General features: G+C 53.2%; 1 protein-coding gene across 2 annotated transcripts in view; it reads right to left on the minus strand.

Moving 5' to 3' along the window:
- Positions 1–1,117: 1,117 nt before the first annotated feature.
- The window catches only part of IGF2BP1 (insulin like growth factor 2 mRNA binding protein 1), a 43,814-nt gene continuing 28,463 nt past the window's right edge, over positions 1,118–16,468 (minus strand). The window contains exons 5-15 of one of the 2 annotated variants that reach the window (XM_045488507.1): positions 15,458–15,521; positions 13,575–13,856; positions 12,520–12,654; positions 11,504–11,626; positions 10,072–10,207; positions 8,680–8,802; positions 8,229–8,348; positions 7,586–7,660; positions 6,383–6,514; positions 6,021–6,134; positions 1,118–4,183 (exon numbers count right to left, since the gene is read on the minus strand). In XM_045488507.1, coding sequence (XP_045344463.1) covers positions 4,091–4,183; positions 6,021–6,134; positions 6,383–6,514; positions 7,586–7,660; positions 8,229–8,348; positions 8,680–8,802; positions 10,072–10,207; positions 11,504–11,626; positions 12,520–12,654; positions 13,575–13,856; positions 15,458–15,521 — 1,397 coding nt within the window. In that variant the 3' untranslated portion in view covers positions 1,118–4,090. The remainder of the gene's footprint in view (positions 4,184–6,020; positions 6,135–6,382; positions 6,515–7,585; positions 7,661–8,228; positions 8,349–8,679; positions 8,803–10,071; positions 10,208–11,503; positions 11,627–12,519; positions 12,655–13,574; positions 13,857–15,457; positions 15,522–16,468) is intronic. The other variant, XM_045488508.1, reaches the window with a different exon arrangement.

Here is a 16,468-nt window from a genome sequence, read left to right on the forward strand (position 1 = left end):
CCCTTGGCAAGTTAAGCACCGCCCCCACGTCCCCCAGGAGCCTCAGAAGGGAAGGGACGCGTCTTTAGCTCGCACTGTTTCCAGGAGCCCCTCTCAGAGGGCCCAAGTATACGTCGAAAAATGGCTACTGCTTGGATTCAGAAACGGCCTCTCTCAGCCCCTGTCTGTCTGTCTGTCTGTCTTTGGCACAGAGGAAAACGGACACAGAGCCACCTGGAGTGTTCCCCCCGCAGTGCTCTCTGGGTTTTACATGGGGTCTTTCCGGCCAATAGTGAGGCATACCTAAGAATAGCTCCCAACCACCCCCCGGAGGTGGAGAGCTCACGGGAAAGGAATAAGGACTTGACAAGGACCCAGGGGAGGGCAGGAAAGGGCAGCAGGGGATAAAACTCTGTCCCTACGTATGGCTCTCTCCTACCCAGACCCTTCTGGGGAGCCGAGTCCACAACCCAAACTGCAAAAGGCAACCAGACCCTAGAGGGGATTAAAGCCATCCGGGTGTAACTGTCAGATGCAGCTTTGAAGTTAAGTGAATCAAACCATTTTGGTTTTGTTGTGTGTTCCACAGAATAAAAAATATATCCTAAAGAGATGGTCCTTTCTTAAAAATATATATGTAGCGCACACACACACACACACATATATATCTCTCTCTCTCTCTCTCTTCAGTATAGAAGTGGTTTTCTAAAAGTCACTTTTCTCTGATCATCCAAATCTCCCAAGTGCTTTCCACGTTGACTTATCTCGCCAAGGACGGGGAAATGGAGGTGATGTGCAGGAGGGCAAGGCACTGCCCCAAGACCTAGCCTAAGGGTCAAAGGCGGGCCCACCAAGACAGGTCCCTTTATCCCGCTAAACTTTAACCACCAAACCATATTCCTTCTGCTTCTGATAGGGTAACTTTCACAACTTTCCTGCTGGGCAAATGTCAGCGATGAGTGGAAGCTGTGCCTAATTCAACTAACGTCTGACAGTCCCTTGCCACACTTCCTGGTCTCTTCCGGGAGCTGAACCAGCCAAAGGAAAAGGACGTGGGCTTAAGGTGTGACGGGAGCAGGATCCCAAGGAAACTGAACACTGCAACAATCACATTTCAGGTACTGTGGGTGGTTTTTTCGTTTGTTGGTTTTTGTTTTTTGTTTTTCTGCTGGTAGTTTGAACCGGATATTAAAGCATGCTTGCTGCTGGAAATTCGCCTTAAATCACCGAATGGCCGATGTCTGAACGTTATCTGCTTCATTTTGGGCTAAAGCATATAGAGCCAGAGATGGAAGTTGGGAGACCCTTTCCTTGTGGTTAGGGCAGGTGGGAAGCTCAATTCCATAGGCCTGGTATCGCCCCTAAATGCTCTCCTGCTTCTTCCTCTCTTTGGGGTAGACAGTTCTGGAGGTTGTAAAGGAATGTCATGGGGACGCAAGGATAAGACACGAGCGAGGCAGGAACCTGTCCCCGGTCACATTCCCATACCCCCCTACCGCTTCTTACCCCCACCACCCTAAATCAAGAATTCCTTTAGGTTCGGGTCCACTGTTAGAACCAATCAGATCAATCTAAAGATGACAGGAGACGAAGGGGCAATCATCTGAGTGTCTGTCTGCTCCTTGGTCTGTTGACGCAGACCCAAAGGAACAGCGAGATGGGACTGAAATGAAAACAACACCAAAAAAAGAAAAGACTGCAATGACAAACCAGGTGGACCTCTCTGAGGGCAAGAGAGCAGCTGTGTCTCTTCCACCAACGGAATCTTGGCTCCCATACTTCTAGAAAGAGAAATAGAGGGGTTTTTGTTTTTGTTTTTTTAAGTGGGTATACTTTTTAGATATTATTTCACTCCTCGATAAAACGGAGGCAATTATTTAAAAATATCTCAACAGCACCACTGGTGGGGAGAACTGGCTGGGATGCCCTTTAACCAAAAAGGGAGAGAGGAGACGCCATGAGCAGGTGGCTGGGGACTGCCGTTTGGCCACTGGAGGCCCACAGCTCTGCTAGGTCTCTGAATCCCCAGCAGGCGGGATTTCCCAGGAGAGGCCAGTGGCTTCGGAATCTGGGGGTCAGAGATCAGGGCCTCGCCCCGGGCTCTCTCCACCTTGGGCCGCTGAGCCCCAGCCTCCTCCCAAAGAGCCAGCCCCTGCTGCCCTTCCCATAGGGCCTGTTCTCCATAGAGAGATCCTAAAGGCTTACACTGGCTCATGTTGTAAGAAATTATGAAACATAACTTTCTCGTTTTTTTTTTTCTTTTCATTAAAAAAATAAAATATTCAAGACTATCAGCTTCTCTTTTGCTTTGCTTTTCTTTTTTATATAAAATATCAGCAAGCCGCAAAGAAAAAAAAAAAAGGTTAAAAAAAGGTGGGGGGAACAAAAAGGAAAGTAATTGCTGAGGTAACTTCATACCTTGAGGTAGTTTACTTCGCGCACAGCATTACCTGACTGACTCCGCCCACGTGTCATGGTTGTCTCGTTGTTACTACTGTTGTTGCAGTGTCGGAAGGAGGGGACTCCACGCATGGGCTTTTCCACATGCAGAGAGGCCTTCCTCCCTTCCCAGCACACTTGATAGCATTGTCCAAGGTAGCTAACTAAAGTGCACCACCTGGCTGATATGCGTTGACAATCAGTATATTAGGAGGGGAGGCCCAACCTCATTCAACTGATGGCTGCTGTCTTCCACAAGGGCTGAACTTCCAACGGGATCTTACTGAGCCTGGTAAATTAATAAATTAAGCTTATTTACCCCTTTGTGCATAAGGTTGCTGGTATTTTGAACTTTGTTTTTTAGGCACAACTTTTGTCATGCCGATGATTCACGGAGGCAGAAGCCATCGGTTAAATATGCCTCTGGGATAACGACAGAAGCAAATACTCTCCCATTTACTGAATATTCATTAACGTACGCCAGATGGTGGACTTCAGCTTGACCGGGAGCTCGGGGTTGGGTTCCACATCCCACCTCCACCAAGGGAACAGTGCCGTGGCGGGGGAGTGCCCCACAACCCCTGCCTCTGGGAACCAGCCCTTATAGGAGCACACGGGCTGGAGTGAGGGCACAGTGGCAGCCTTTGGGGCCACTCAAGTCCTCCATGGAACTGAGACTTTATCAAGGGGAGTTACGTCCCCTTCCCAGTGCTCATATCCAATCATTAAAATAGACTTTAAAAAAATATAAAATCTGCCTGAGAATGGTGGGAATCAGGGACAGTACAGTGGTCAGCCCCTACCCCGCCGAGCATTCACTACCGCCCATGTGCACCTAGATGGGGAGAAGGACGTGAACGGGGCAGGGAATCTCGGTGGGGAAGTCCCGACAGAGTGGAGAACATTTTCATCGCGCCAATTTTTCAAGATGGCGATCTGGACTAGATCGGCCATAAGGGCACTCCTTTTAAACGTGGATTACTATACAGTTTAATCACATTTCTCCCCCGTTCTTTATTCCTTGCTGTTCCTACTGGTCGGTTAGGGAAGGAGTGGACTTAAACTATAGATGCTGGTGTGTCTTCTCCTCTGAGTCAATAACGTAAGCAAAACAATGCATTCATTGGTTCCCACCTTTTCTGGTAGCAGTACAGATAAAACAATTAGCGTGACTTCAGGAAGAGGCTATATAGGAAGAGGTTATGTCAGGGCACGAGAGTAGAGGTATTTTAATCAACGAACCAAGTAGGAGAAGGCTGGAAGGATTTTCGGGTTGAGAAGCAAACCATCCTTTGAGGCTGATTAAAACACCCCTCTGCATGATTTAAAAACCTGAAGGAAATTTTATTTCTCTTCCCACTGGGGCCTGACCCACTCTCTTGGTGGGACCTGGAGAACTTACTTCAACAATCCACGTTTAAAAGCACCCTGAGCTAGAATTTCCATGGTGACACCCTGAGGGGCGGGCAGTGTCGGGCCAATTGGTAGGGCGTGTGGGGCCGAGGGATCAGGGTTCCTCACTGGAACGTCTTTCCTCAAGCCAAGCGGGCAAACCTGGTCTACATCCCGGCCCAAGGGTCCCTGATTCCCACTCATTCTCAGGCCTGCTGGGGAGAACGCGCTCTCGACTTCAGCCCGTTGTCCTTGAGTCGCCGCGAAGGGAAGGGGCTGGTCACTTCCTCCGTGCCTGGGCCTGGTTACTCTGTCCCTTTTGGTGCAGCTGTTTCACTTGGGCCAGGATGTCTCGTATCTTCCGCTGGGCCATCTGTAGGAAAAAACAGACGAGCGGCAAGAGTGAGGGCCTCCGGTTAACAAAGTTGCCACACGTCCCGCGGAACCCCAAATCAACCTCCTGGAGTCGCCAGGAGTGTGTGCTCCCTCGGAGGGTCATATTCACTTCGGAGACCTCCTCCCCACTGACCACAGCCCCGCCACACGCGTCGACGTTCCCAGGAGAGAGAACGAAACGTCCAGAGACGGATTTAGAAACCAGCAGTGACACCGAAGCCCCACCGTACAAAATGGATCGGTGTCTCTCCCCTCCCCTTCTCAAAGGCGCCGTCCCCAAGAACACGGTTCCACGAGGGAAATCAACAGCACAATGCGACGCCCGGAACCGGTCGCCAGAATCGCGTCCTCCCACCCACGGCGTGCTTGGTTTCTTGGTTAAACAGAAAGGTGGTCTAGGTTGAGGCAAGACGGTGGACTCCCTCTTTTTAGATCACTTCCTACTCGGTCAGCCCCGAGCGGACGGCTTACGTAGCTCTTCTCTCTACTCCTGACATCCTAACAGATGAAAACCATCCCCACTTCGGTACTGAAAACCTCCTGGCCCTGTGCATCCTCGCGTACGTCCTTTACCCTCTTAAGCTCACACCCCCATCCGTAAAATGAGGCTATCGTGGGGATTGCACGAGTTAATATACGTAAACCACACAGAATGGTGCTTGGTGCAGCAGACTCGGCCACAGACGCTACCGTTCATACTTCTCAAAAGACGGTCCCAGAAAAGTTAGCCAAAGCCATACGGCGCAGGAGACCACGCAAGGGGGGGTTTGAGTTCCAAGGCCTCTGCCTCCAGAACCCACGTTCCTGCTGCTGCACAGCCACACCACACTGGGAACCAAGAGCCCGGATTCCCGGCTCCTGTACTGCCTTAGACAGTGTCGGTCGGGCCACAAGCCTGCTGTGAAACGTCTGTCCTCTAAGAGGAAGGGGTTGCGTCCAAAGGCCTCCGTACCCCTTCCGGTTCCGACACTGGAGGATATTAGGAAAACCTCACTCCCTTCCGGTCATCCTTTGCCTGACTTTTCGAAGTACAGGGCATTTGACCCCGACATCCACTCTCCTTTGCAGGCTCTGGGGTCAGTCCCAATGCTGGGCAGTGCCGACCGGCTCCCTGGAGGTGGGGGTGGGGAGTTCTGCAATGGGACGGTGGAAGAACTGGAAGCAGGGATGGAAAAGTCATTGTGAGAAAGGCTAAGGGACTGTACTGGGGAAGGGCCATCCAGAATGTTGTTATTGGCATTATTATTTCACAAACAAGACTTGGCGGGGGAAGGGGGGGATACCAATTTCCTTTCTCATCCTGTGCACAAGGTGTTAGCGAAGCACTAAGGTTAGACAACAGGAAAGACCCTTAGTTGATGACCAAGAATATAGAATACATACTGGTTCTTATATAGGATATATATCATACATGAAATCCTCAGACCGCTCTCCCTACAGCCTCAAGAGGAAGTAAGACATCTACACGTCACACTCCTACACCTAGAAAAAAGAATGACCCAGGGCCGCCTGGGTGGCTCGGTCGGTTAAGTGTCCGACTCTTGATTTCGGCTCAGGTCACGGTCTCACAGTCTGTGAGTTCGAGCCCCACCTCAGGCTTCCTCGACAGCGCAGAGATGGCTTGGGATTCTCTCTCCCCTCTCTCTGCCCCTCTTCTTTCTCTCTCAAAACAAATTAAAAGAAAACTGAGCCAGCCCAGAGGCAGGCAGAGTCCACCGGATTCATCCAGGCCACGGAGGTCAACATCTGGAGTCTTCCCTCTCTGATCCCCGGGCTCCTGCCGCCCTCCTCCAGGGGGGAGGTGCCACGTGTACCTGGCTGGCATAGAAATGCCCGATGATCTTGACGATGACCTGGTCGTTCTCATCTGGGGTCTGGTCTCTGGGCACCACCACCTCGGCTGCTGTCAAATTCTGCAACTCGTTCACCTGCGTGGCCAGGGGTGAAGAGAAGCTCAGGGTGCCATCAAGAAAGGGTGGGGTTGGAGGGAAGGACAAGAGGCAAATCGCTAGCAAGTAACTAGAGGACTCCAGAGCTGGGCTGTGGAGGAGAACTGGGTCGAGGAGCACGTCAGGAGTCCTCAGGTTGTGCGGGGTAGGGGAGAGGGAAGCCAGAGCAGAGCTGTCGGGTTTGAGGACAAAGATCCAGAACTTTCAGCCTGGCCCTCAAGGCTCACCGTTTTGCCACCTTTGCCAATAACCCTGCCGGCAGCTGACGCTGGCACCCGGATATGGGTCTCCAGCTTTACTTCCTCCTTGGGGCCAAAGAAGTTCTCCTCCTTGAGTTTTCCATAAATTCTTCCCTGAGCCTGAGAGGAGGAGATCCTTGTTAATCAGCAGGCCGTACACGCGGCGAAAAGGGAAGCGAGGTAAACAGAGACGTCCGGTCCCCAAGCTCCAGCCCCTCCCCTGCTGCCCCCCAGGCCCCACCCAGGGGTAGATCAACCATCTACCCAGGTGACCGAAAATGCCATTGTCGTGGCATTGACCTGTTCCTTCTGATTGCTTGTAACACTGGAGAGCCGGGGCAGAGTAACTGAACCCACACCTCCCAGAACAATTCATAAGCTACAAATCCCTATAGGGTCTGGGATGACCCCATTGACTTGAATGAGGCCGCAGAGAACAGGCTGTGGGCTGCTGCACACAGCCTAAAGAGCCTGTCCCCATTCCCCATCCCTGCTGCCTCGGTCAGGATGTGCTCACTGTCGGCTCTTGGGCTATGTGACCAGAAGTGCAGGCACTTAGCGATAGATACAGAGCAGAGAAGGAAATTTGGCATCAAAGGTCTTCCTTTGATGTAACCAAGGCAAAGCCCAAGGAAGGAGCCAAGCCCTAGGGTTTCCTTCTGTCCCGAATTCCTGTTCACCTTCAGATGTAAAGAAGGAAACAGAAGCCAACAGAAATTAAGTGTGATGCCCAACTGGAAGCAGCACTGCAATGCTTTATCCTGCAGGGGCGCCTGGCTGCCTCAGTCGGTAAAGCGGGAGACTCTTGATCTCGGGGTCGTGAGTTCGAGCCCCGCGCTGGGTATAAAGATTACGTAAAAGAAATCGGGGCGCCTGGGTGGCTCAGTCGGTTAAGCGTTCGACTTCATCTCACCGTTATCGAGTTCGAGAGCCCCACGTCAGGCTCGGAGCCTGGAGCCTGCTTCAGATTCTGTGTCTCCCTCTCTCTCTCCTCCCCTCCCCCCTCACGCTGTCTCTCTCTTTCCCCTAAATAAATAAAGACGTTTTGAAAAATAACGTTTAAAAAAAGACTACTCCAAGAAATGGATAAAAACCGTTTTTAAAAAGCGTCGTGCAGATCTGCACTCCCACCCAGCCTCCCACCCGGGGGACTCCCACCCGGGTCTAGCTTGGAAAAACAAAGATGAGAACCTTGAATTGGGCCTCCGGGGGTCCAGTGATGATGACCATTCGAACTTTGGAGTCAGGAGTTTCGGGAGGAGCAATCTACAAAGCAAACAGAGGTGGTCAAAGAGGCTCCCCCTACCACCCACACTTCACCAGAGAAGGATCACTGCGTCTCACCAGCTCCTCTAAGACCACAGATGGATTCAGGCTTATGAAACTTAACCCCTTAGTTTCACTAGGAAAGATTCTCCCTGCTCTCTGCCCTGGACCCTGGCCGAGCAAGGTGTAGAGCCAGCCTGACACTTACCAAAGCAAGCACTGTGTGCCAGGCGCCCGGAGCCCGGGGCCTCGGCTTCCGCAGTCGTGAGCAAACCGGAGGCTGAGGTCCTTGGCTTAGGGGCAGGCGGGGGCTTGAACCCACGTCAGTCCGTGCCAGAACCCAAGTTCGCTTTCTACGCTGCAACACCCGCCCCCTCCCTCGTCTGAGAGCCCGGAAGCAAGGAAGACCCTGGCAAGGTGAAAAGCAAAGGGGGCTGCGATCCCTCAGAGGAAGAGGCCCCGCCCCAGGGCGGGCCACCCGGAGTGTCAGGAAACAGAGGTCTGAGCCCCCAGCAGCGAGAGAGGGCTCCCCTCCTCGCGGGACCCGGAGGCAGGCAGAGCAGGTCACCTTGATGGAGGCGCTGGCGAAGCGGGAGAGCTGTTTGATGTGCTGTCCCTTCTTCCCGATGATGGCGCCCACGGCCTGCGCGGGAATGAACACCTGCACCATTTCCTGCTCCGGAGCCTGCTGCCAAGACAGGGGGTGCCGTTAGCACGGGCAAGGGGTGCAGCCCTCCCGCACCCAGGGCGCGCGTCCTCGAGGCAGAAGGGCGCAGGCAGCGGGTGGCCAACAGGGGCTACGCCCTCCCTGGCTCTCCCTCTGCCCAGTAAAGACCGAGGAGGCGCCATCCACACGGCGGGGCACCAGCGGCCGGGAGTGCGCACGACGGGGGCATCCCAGACCTCCCTTCCCTCTCCCTGCAAATGCATCCCCCAGCATCGGGCCCCCACGGGGGGTTGGGCCCGAAGGGAGGCCACAGAAGGGCCCGGGGTCCCCTGGGGTGAGATCTTGCACCTACCATAAAGGAGCTGTACGGAGCCGCTCCAGTGACGCTGCTAGGCGGTGGCGGGACCGCACTGGACGAGGCTGGAAAAAGACCCACAGCCGCCAAGTTCAGGCCGGGGATGAGGTGCGACTGCAGCTGGGGAAGGAAGGTGAAGAGGAAGAGGTCAGCTCACCCTGCAGGGGCCTGGCTGAGCCCAGAGGCGGGGGGGGGGGGGGGGGGGAGCGGCCAACACAGGAGCGCTGGGTGCATGTACCTGCACAAAACCGGCCTGTCCTTGTGGTTTTCACACACGCTCACGTACACATAGAGCGTGGACTTGTGAGCCGTGGCACATTATCCTTGGACTAAGAACCGGCCACCTCCCCCCCCCCCCCAAGAAGGGTCCAACAGAGCCTCAGATGTCATCCCCCCCATCCCACTAAACCCTGCACTGGAACATTCCTATGAGAAGGCACAGCGAGGACAGATGTCCATTAACTTCCAGGACTCACCTTTCTTCCCGTACCCACCATCCTCCCTCCCCTTTAAAAATCAGATGACGGGGGGAGGGGCAGGGTGCCTGGGTGGCTCAGTCCGTTAAGTGTCCGACTTCGGCTCAGGTCAAGATCTCACAGTTTGTGGGTTCAAGCCCAGAGCCTGGAGCCTACTTCAGATGCTGTGTCTCCCTCTCTCTGTGCCCCTCCCCCACTGGTGCTCTGTCCCTCTCTGTCTCTCAAAGATACATAAACGTTAAAACAAAATTTACAGCCTGTTCATCATAAATAAAATAAAATTTAAAAATACGATAAAAATCAGACGACGGGCTCTGCGCTAACAGCATGGAGCCTACTTGGGATTCTCTGTCTCCCTCTCTATCCCTCTCCCACTCACACTGTCTCTGTCTCTCTCAAAATAAATAAATAAACTTAAAAAAAAAATTTAGGGGCACCTGGATGGCTCAGTCGGTTGAGCATCCGACTTCGGCTCAGGTCATGATCTTGCAGTCCGTGGGTTCGAACCCCACACTGGGCTGTGCCGACAGCTCAGCCTGGAGCCTGCTTCGGATTCTGTGACTCCCTCTCTCTCGCTGCCCCTCCTCCCCCTCTCGCGCTCTGTTTCCCTCTCTCTCTCAAAAATAAATACTAAAAAAATTTTTTTTGAGCAGATTAAAATAACGGACCCTTCTCCTCACCGAACTACACGCCAACACCAATTGTACAGGAAGATCACGGACCTTGAAGCCCAAGAGGAGACCCGCCACCCCCCCCCGCCCCAGGAATCCGATAAAGAATCTCAATTAATTACACTTAAAAGACTCTGAGGAATGGAGGTCCAAAAGCACGTGGCCTCCCCACCCCACATGGAGACCCCCTTCTGCCGTGGCTCAGGCTCGGAGAGCAGTCAGCAGGGGCACGAGACACTCACACTCATGGCAGCCACGTCGTTCTCGTAGGCCTCCCGAACTTTCTTCATGATCTCCTGCTCGGCCCTGCAGCAGTTCTCAATGGCCCCCTTCACGGTGATGGTCCTCTCGGGGTTGTAGAGGGTGAGGTCCTGCAGCCTGGTGGGAGAGCAGAGCTGAGTCACCCTTCCACACTGACCGGCCGGGGCCAGGAGCGGACCCCGGCTCGTAACTAGCCACAGAAACCGTGTCTGCAGGCTGTTTCACTTTTGGCAAGTAGCTCCTGGTCTCTGGCGTTCAGTCTGGAACCCAGGCCGGGGGCACGGTGCCAGGGAGAGGAAAACACCCCTCCATTTGCAAGGAGTCCACTCAGACAGGTTTTCACCACTGGTAAAACCAGGAAAGGAAGATGCTCAGGACCGGAACGTTCCCCCGTGGTCCAAGGCAATCCACTTCCTGTGCTTCTGGAGCAGAGCAAGTCCACAAGGCACAGTGCTCACCAAAGACCCACCTAATCGAGCTGCTTGGCCTTGTTTCTTGCCGGAGAGGCAAGGCCACTGCACAGGGAGAGCACGCGTTCTGTCCCCGTTCAGAATAGGACCTAGGTCGGGCCCCTTCTCAGCCTGGCAGGTAGGTCTGAAACCCCGAGGCCCTGGCTCCTGGCCGCAAGCTCTGAGACGCAGGCCGGAGGGCTGAAGGGAGGCACTCCCACACCACCAGCCCTCACGGAGAGAAATGCTCTCTGCCACTTCACTGACTACCCCTCAATAGGCAGAAACCGCATCCAACTTGAGGGGCCAAGTACTGAGGCTCAATAATGAAATACTGCTGACCCTGAGCCCCTGGGGCATCCCACTCATAAAGAGGCACCTGGGAGGCTCGGTCAGTTGATCATCCGACTCTGTGACTGGGGCTCAGCCCCATATCAGGCCACATAAGATTCTCCCTCAGGGCGCCTGCGTAGCTCAGTTGGTTAAAGTGTCCGACTCTTGATCTCGGCTCAGGCCATGATCTCAGGGTTCGTGAGTTCGAGCCCTCTGTGCTGACAGCACCGAGCCCGCTTGGGATTCTCTCTCTCTCTCTGCCCCTCACCTGCTTGGTCTCTCTTTCAAAAACAGATAAACATTACAAAAAATACTCTCGGGGCGCCTGAGTGACTCAGTCAGGTAAGCGTCCGGCTTCGGCTCAGGTCACGAACTCACGGTTCGTGGATTCGAGCCCCGCGTCGGGCTCTGTGCTGATGCCTCGGAGCCCGGAGCCTGCTTCGGATTCTGTGTCTCCCTCTCTCTCTCTCTCTCTCTCTGCCCCTCCCCCGCCCATGCTCTGTCTTTCTCAAAAAAAAAAAAAAAAACAAAAACCAAACATTAAACAATTTCAAACAAAAATCTCTGTCCCTCTCCCCTGCTCGTGCTCTAAAAGTCTTCTGATAAATAAAGAGGCAAATGAGAGCCTTACGAAGAGATGGTGATTTTCGTCTCGGTGTCCTGCTCCACTTTCTTCAGGTTGCGCCCTTCCTTGCCAATAAGCCGCCCCACAAAGTTGTTATGGGCCAGGATCTTCAGGGGAACCTCGTCGGCCCTTGGGAAGAAGTGAGGGGTAAGAGTTCCTTAAATGGCAGGCCACGCTCAGACTCGATCATCCTGCCCCCACAGGCGTGGGGTTTCCAGGACAAAGCACGCGACAGAGTTACATTTTAAAAGATGCCGAGAACCAGCACAGCGGTGGCTGCTGAGGGCTACGGAAATGTGGGAGTGGGGCTGGGCTGCCAAGGGGAAGAAGGACAACCAGAGCGATGGCTATGCTCGTTACAGAAGTGGGGCGATGGCTTCGCAGGTGTATGCCTGTTAAACTCATCCAACCGTATACTCGTGTCATCGCGGACTACCGAATTCCAGGCAATTAAAAAAGAAAAAAAAGGGGCGCCTGGGTGGCGCAGTCGGTTAAGCGTCCGACTTCAGCCAGGTCACGATCTCGCGGTCCGTGAGTTCGAGCCCCGCGTCGGGCTCTGGGCTGATGGCTCAGGGCCTGGAGCCTATTTCCGATTCTGTGTCTCCCTCTCTCTCTGCCCCTCCCCCGTTCATGCTCTGTCTCTCTCTGTCCCAAAAATAAATAAACGTTGAAAAAAAAAAAATTAAAAAAAAAAAAAAAAAAAAAAAAAAAAGAATGAGGTGGGTCTAGGATTACTGATCCACGGTAAGTGCAACAGCCAACTGTAGAACACGTTCATCAGGACCCTATTTGTGCTACAACGTACGTGTGCACACATACACCTGTGCACAGCACGTCGATGTACAAACACCCGTGAGTTCACGGGATCGCTAAGAGGATACGTACAGGGTGTTCCTTGTGGGAAAGAGAACCTCGTTTCCCAGTTTACGTCTTATTTATCGCCATTCTTGCTAACAGTTCGTAGTTGGGGTGGGGGAAGTGGCAATCCTCCCGTTACAAGACACGCCGGGCGAAAGCCTTACGTTTTCGTGTCCTTTGCTTCCTTATGCATAATCTCCAAGATCATCTTACACGCAGAGGAGCAGCCCTCGGGGGTGGAGTGGACACTGATGGCCTTCTCCGCAGCGCCTGCGTTCTCCTTCCTGTGCACGTCGATCCTGAGGACCACAAGGTCAAAGACAGTTAGGCGTCCCTGGTGAAAGCCGGGGTCGTCTTCGCACTCCTGGCCACCTTTCCTCAACCGAAGGTACAGAAGGGGCCCTTGGAACACGTCCAAGTGAAGAATGGGAGGGGCAGAGGAAGGGCCAGGGAAACCCGACCAGCCTGCCGCTCCGGATTGTGTCTCAACCAGGAGGTGGGGAGGGACAACGGTGGCGTCTGGGGTGGGAACACGGGGTTGGCGGACGTCAGCCCACAGCTCTAAAGCCGTACTTCTCCCTTAAATTCTGGATCCCGCCCCGCGTACAACTCTAAAGGGAAGGCGCGCTGTCCCAAATTAAAAGTAAATACTAAAGGATGCCTTCGCGAGAAGGACACGACGTGACCCGTTCTTTTCCAGAGTACGCTGATCAGCCATAAAGATTAGAGAAGAGGGGTCAACTATATGCGACTGGAAAAAAAAAAAAATTTTTAAAAAGGGATTAGAGGAGCAGCCTCGGTGGATGGGCGATGGGGCAGGATCATGACCTGTTACTGAGGGCTGACTTTGGCCAGGCTGCCCAGCCCTCCGGCCACCAACAGGCAGTACTGAAACCACAGAACACCAAGGAGGGGCTGACTCACAAAGACTAGGTTTGCCCGATGAGACTTTCCTACAAGAAATTACAGAACCCCTCTAAGGTCTGTGTGGCCCAGCCGCTGCCACCAAATGGCCCGTCCCAGGCCTTTTCAACCCCCACCCCCACCCCTCCCGGCCCCTGCCTTCCTAGGAGGCTATGACTGGAAGCAGCGACCCCCGAACGAACACAGAGAAAAGGGAACGCGTTCCAGGAGACATTTCCTAAGAGGTCAATACTGAGGCTCCTCGGTGTGCTTCCCGGAGGCACCCGATCTCCATCTCCCAGCAGGCAAGACTCACTTGGACTGGGTCTGTTTCGTGATGTTTCGGATGGTGGCCCCCTCCTTGCCAATGATGGCACCCACATACTGGGTGGGCACCAGGAGCCGCAGGGGTATGTCCACTTGCTGCTGCTTGGCCGGGGCCCCCGCCGCCACAGGGGAGCCCTGGCGGGGCTGACCCCGAGAGCCAAAGCCTCCTCGGCGCCCGTTCTCAGGACCCTGTGCGATCTGCTCGTCGGGAATGTAAGAGACCTTTAAGGCGTGGTTCTCCAGCTGGTGGCCATTCAGCTTCATGATGGCTCTGGGGACAGAGGGAGAATCTACCGGTCACACCAATCCATGCCAGTCACAGCAAATGCCCTCCGCGTGTAAAGCACGCTGGGTTCCAAACTGGAACCCGCTAAAAGCCAGGGAGATGACCACGTGCTCCCCCCTCCCCCTTCCAACCTCCACCTCAGAGAACTTTCCAGTCTAAATGGCTGATGACATCAAAGGGAAACCTACGTAGGTGGTTTCCATCGGGCTCATGAATTTCAGCCACATAATAATTTCAATCATAAGACTCACGTGAGAATCGCAGGTCGTGATGGTGAGTAAATGTTAACAGATAAAAAAAAAGAGGATGACACAAGAGGCTTGTTTTTGCGCCTGCCGAGTCTGGCACCTCCCATGTTTGAGGAAACCGTACAAAAAAAAAAAAAAAAGAGAGAGAGCCACAGCGCCCTGCTTACCACTTGGAAGCAGGAGTTTAAGTGTATCTGGAAATGTCTGCAAACCTGGGGTGTTCTTCACCCCTGTGCAGGAAGACGTGCTCCATCCAGTCCCACACTGGCTGATGCAGGTTAGAAGTATCAACAAGGCAACAACAGCCAGAGAGGAGAGTGTTGCCGTGACGTTCAAAGCCAGGCTAAGGACCATACACTGGCCACAAGGGGCAGTAGGGACTTCCAGAAAATTCTGAGCCGTCTGAGCCGATGAGCCAGCCAAAAGGAAAATGGGGGCAGGACGCCTGGCTGGCTCAGTCGCCAGAGTATGCTAACTCTTGATCTCGAGGTCATGAGTTCAAGCCCCTCGCTGGGAAGAGAGATTACTTTGAAAAATATTTAGGAGCGCCTGGCTGGCTCAGCTGGAAATGCATGCGACTCTTGATCTCAGGGTCGTGAATGCAAGCCCCACGTTGGGTGTAGAGATTACATTAAAACAAACACACTTTTATAAAAAATAAATAAAGAAGACAAGACAGTGGTTATTTGAGGAAGTAGTGGGATTTTACGACGTTAACACTAGGTTGGAGGGCACCGAAAAGATAAAGGTGGCCTGCCGCAGGAACAAGAAAGCCACCAAAAGCAAAATGTGGCAGAAGGCCCGCAACGGGTCGGATATAAATGAGTACATGCACAAAATGTACAAACTCTGTCAGCACCAGTGGGTGAGAAGTGTAATTGCTCAGCCCAAGGGCTTAAGGAGCTAGAAATCGTGGGTGTGACGGGACAAAAAGGATCCTGCAAAAGGCATAAACTGGGCTCAGGGCATCACCGCAATAAAATGTCTGCCCCCGCCACATCAGATGAACAAATCCCTTTTGTAGAGCTCGCAGTTCCTCCCGACTACCACTAGATGGAGCCATCAACACAGCAAAGGCCCTCTGCAGTTCCAGGGTATACCTTTCCTGGGAGGTCTCTGGGTCCGTTCCCTTCTTCCATGTGTTTGCTATCGATCCCTGAGTTTCTGTACCTCTGAGATCCCCGAACCAACAGACAAGAGTCTGGGATTGGCTATCACCATAACCGAACCGAAGGAGTAACTCCTGCCTGCCAGGACCCCAACCCTGTGGAAGCAGGGGTACCTGGCTCCCAATACCCCACAAAAGACCCTCCCTGCCCCACTTTCCGGCCCACTCACTGCCTGGTCTGTTCCCGGTTGGAATAGGTGACATTCACCACTGCCGTCTCACTCTCGGTGTTCACTGGGGGAGCAAAACAGAGGCCAAGGTTAGAGCCGTGAGATCTGGAGATGCCACCGATGAACCCCAAGTGTTAAAAGCTCATCTTTCCAGGTTATGAGAAGTTACATGTGTTATGAGAAGGAAAGAGCTGAATGACAAGGCAAAATACTTCCCCTAATTTAGGCCCCTCTCACCAGAACTGGAAAATTGAAATTAACCTTTTCTGCATTTTCCTTTCTGTGTCTTCCTTTGATTGTCCCTACCCAGCCCCTCAGAATCTGGGCAATAAAAGGGTGTGATCAACACATCAGCAGTTAGGCGGCAGGAAAACACACACACACACACACACACACACACACACACACACACACACCTGGCTTGGGCTACAAATTTATTCTTGGGAAGTTAAACTAGTTAAAACTCCACACACACAGAGATTGGCAAGCCAATGTCCTGACGGGGCATTCCAAAGATCTTGACAGGGGAAAGATCGATCTTTGACTTCTATCACTCTATCATGACTTCATGGCACATGCCATTAATCCCATCAACATCCTAGGCTCTTATCATGAAACCCCCTCGGTCTTCATTTGATTACCATATACTCTTTCCTATGGGAGACCGGGCTGGACGTTAGAATTCCAGGCGATCTGGGGACATACTTCTCATTTTAAATTAATAAAATTAACCTGTCTCGTGCACCACTGTCTTTTGATTTGGGGTCTCCTGGGCCTGCTCAGCCCTGGGGTGGAGGACACTTGACAAAAACCACGCCTCTCTCCCAACCATGCTGAGGAGGAGTCAGTGGGCCACAAATCCTTAGTGCAGACCACTCTTTAACCCCTCTGGCCTTCCTCCACAGAGCTCTCCCACCACAGTGGTGAGGGAGATTCTCCAAGAATCAACTTTCCAGTTAAACTGACACGCAGTCATGAACGAAACCAACGAAAGTTCTGCCTTCCCAGAGC

Source organism: Leopardus geoffroyi, chromosome E1 (assembly GCF_018350155.1).
Source record: "Leopardus geoffroyi isolate Oge1 chromosome E1, O.geoffroyi_Oge1_pat1.0, whole genome shotgun sequence".
NCBI classification, from domain to species: Eukaryota; Metazoa; Chordata; class Mammalia; order Carnivora; family Felidae; genus Leopardus; species Leopardus geoffroyi.